This window comes from Indicator indicator, chromosome 36 (assembly GCF_027791375.1).
Source record: "Indicator indicator isolate 239-I01 chromosome 36, UM_Iind_1.1, whole genome shotgun sequence".
NCBI classification, from domain to species: Eukaryota; Metazoa; Chordata; class Aves; order Piciformes; family Indicatoridae; genus Indicator; species Indicator indicator.
Genome location: NC_072045.1, coordinates 3392525 through 3395473, shown reverse-complemented (window position 1 = coordinate 3395473; position 2949 = coordinate 3392525). Strand labels below are relative to the sequence as shown.

The 2949-nt window shown below is 50.3% G+C and overlaps 1 protein-coding gene across 1 annotated transcript in view; it reads left to right on the top strand.

Annotated features, from left to right (window-relative positions):
* Positions 1-2184, top strand: part of PIAS4 (protein inhibitor of activated STAT 4) — a 17084-nt gene extending 14900 nt beyond the window's left edge. Inside the window, exon 7 of the mRNA XM_054396069.1 lies at positions 1792-2184. Within this exon, the coding sequence (XP_054252044.1) occupies positions 1792-2184 (393 nt within the window). The remainder of the gene's footprint in view (positions 1-1791) is intronic.
* Positions 2185-2949: the final 765 nt, after the last annotated feature.

Sequence of the window (2949 nt, the reverse complement as noted above, 5' to 3'; positions counted from 1 at the left end):
AGCCACTGCCAGGCGCCCATTGTAGATCCATGGCCTCAGCTCACACTCTCCACGGTTTTTTGTAAAATGCTACTGGCGGATTATTGGGACTACTTCACATGCCCTGGGCTCGAGGTGTGGCAGGGATTTCGTAACAACCCTTTTGGGGAAGAAAGAATATAGAAATTAAGAGGAAAAGAAAGAAATAGTTCATAATGTCCAACTAAACCTCCCCTGGGGTACTTGAGGCATTTCCTTTTGTTTGTTGTCCGTGAGAAAAGAGCACCAATGCCACATGGCTTCAGCCTCCTCTCAGGAGCTGTAGAGAGCAATGACTCCTGCTCAGCCTCCTTTCTCAGCCTAAACAACCCTAGGTCCCTCAGCTGTCCACCCAGTCTGTTCTCCACACCCTTCCCAGCTTAAGCCACAGCCTGGTACAAGGAGGAGCAATTTCTTGTAGGAGCAGTAGAGAGGGATGAGACTAAACCTCACACCCACCCGCCGGGATGCTGCACCTAACAGCCTGTCATTAGGGGCCTGGTGTTTCTGTCCAGGAAGAAGAAGAGGCTGTGGCTCACGTGGCATGCTGGCCCCAGCAGCTCCTCTGCTGCCTCCTCAGGCTGCGGTGCGCAGGGCTGCCAGCAACAGCCTTCTGATGGGAGATGCTTGACCCTGTCTGGGCACTGTTCAGCCTTGACCAGGCACTGCTCAGCTCCATACTGGGTGATGCTCAGCTCATACTGGGTGATGCTCAGCCCTGTCCAGGTGATGCTTGACCCATACAGGACCATTCTCAACCCCATATCATATACCTGACCTGCACAGTCAGTGTCTCAGCCCCATATGATATCTGGCCTCATACTAGTAGGTCCCCCAATGATATGGGTATCAATACTGCCCATACAGTCAGGGATCAGCCCATATTCAGTACTGACTATAACAGTGTAGTACGGTCTACTACCAGGTGACTGGTATTAAGGAGTTCACCACTTCAGTGCCCAGTCCCATATCAGTATGACTGTGTACAGTCAGTGTTCCAGCCCTATATCAATATGTAGACCCCATACCATCAATGCCCAGCCCCATATTAGTACCTGACTCTATACCAATCAATGCCCAGCCCCCATATCAATACCTGACTCTGTACCAGTCAGTGTCCAGCCTATATAATATGTAGACCCCATACCCACTCAGTGGCCCAAGCCCCATATCAGTACCTGACCCTTACAGTACTGCCCAGCCTATACCAATATGTTAGACCCCACACAGTCAATTGGCCAGCACATATCAATACCTGACTCTACACCAGTCAGTGCCCAGCTCTATACCAGTCAGTGCAGCCCTATACACATACATAGACCCCACCAGTCAATGCTAGCCCTATATCAATGCTGACTCTATACCACTGAAGCCTAGGCCCAGCCCCATACCAATACCTGAGTCTTATACCAATCAATGCCCAGCCCCATATCCATACCTGACTTATACCAGTCAGTGCCCAGCCCTATACCAATACGTAGACCCCACACCCAGTCAATGCCTAGCCCCCATATCTATACCTGACTCCATATCACTCAACGCCCAGCCCCCTGTACCACCCACCTTACCCTGGACCCCAGCCCACCACCCACCCGGCTGCTGGCCCTGCCCATGCCCCCACGCCTGCCCCGGTGGGGGTCGCGGCGGCCGCCGCCCCCCCGGCCCGCGCGTGGCTGAGGGGTGGACGCGCGTCCCGCGCGGTCATGTGGCTCTGTCGGCGGCAGGCAGGACGAAGCTGAAGGTGCACATTGCGGAAGCACACTCGGGGAGAAGCCCTACCTGTGCCACGCAGTGGCGGCGCCGCCTTCGCCCACAACTACGACTGTGAAGAACCACATGAAGTTCCACACCCGGGCTGCGGCCCTATCAGTGCGAGAGCTGCTTCAAGACTTTCGTTCCGTCCGGACCCACTTGGCACAGGCCACCTTTAAAAAAAAGATGGATGCAACGGAAATTCCATCCCGGAGGGGTCGGAAAACCCCGGGTGAGGGATGGCGGAGCTCTGCCTCCTACCCCGACGGGGACCGCCGAAGATGGAAGTTTTCAAAGCTGGAGGAGAGAGTCAGGAATCAGAGGACCACCACCCTGCAGGGGACCGGGCAGGAGGAGCAGCAGCAGCAGCAGCACTTTGAGGAGAAATTCAAAACAACGAAGAGTCAGGATTGAATGTAGCAGCAGGAGGAGGAGAAGGAGGAGGAGGAGGAGGAGGGGCTGTGGAGGGTAACACGCAAGGACTCCTCCTAAACCAAAAAAACAAAACAAATATTATATAATATATTATATATATATATAAGAGAAAAAACAAAAACCAACCAACAACAACCCCCAACCAACCAACAAAAAAACAAAAAAAACAAACCCCCAAGTGTCACAAAATCTAGTTAGCAATTCTTTTTTTTTCCCCCCCTCCCAATTTCTTTTGGATTTTCTTTTTCTCCTTCCCTTCCCCCCCCCCCCCTTTGGAGATTTGTTTTGTTTTGTTTTTGTTTTTCTCTTCCCCCCCCCCTTTTTTTTTTTAAGAAAAAGCCAAAAAAAAAAAAAAAAAAACCACAGACACACACACACAAAAAAAATTTGACAAAAAAAAAGATAATTTTATATATATATATATATATAAAAAAATATATATATATATATGATGTTTCCAATCCTCTCCCCTCATCAGCAGGGCTTGCTCCCCCCCCCCCCCAACACTCATCCCTAAGGAATTCTCCCTCCCCCTCCTCCCTTACAGCAGCCAAGGAACCTTTTTGTTGGTTTTGATTTTTTTTTGGTTGTTTGGTTTTTATTTTTTTTAATTCCTGGAAAGGCAAAAAAAAAAAAAAAAACAAAAACATTTTTGCTAAGGAAGCACACATAAAAAGGGGGAGGGGGGGAGGGAGGTGTTGGGGGGGGTTGGAAAAGTGGCTCTGTGGCATGGAAAAGAGCTTC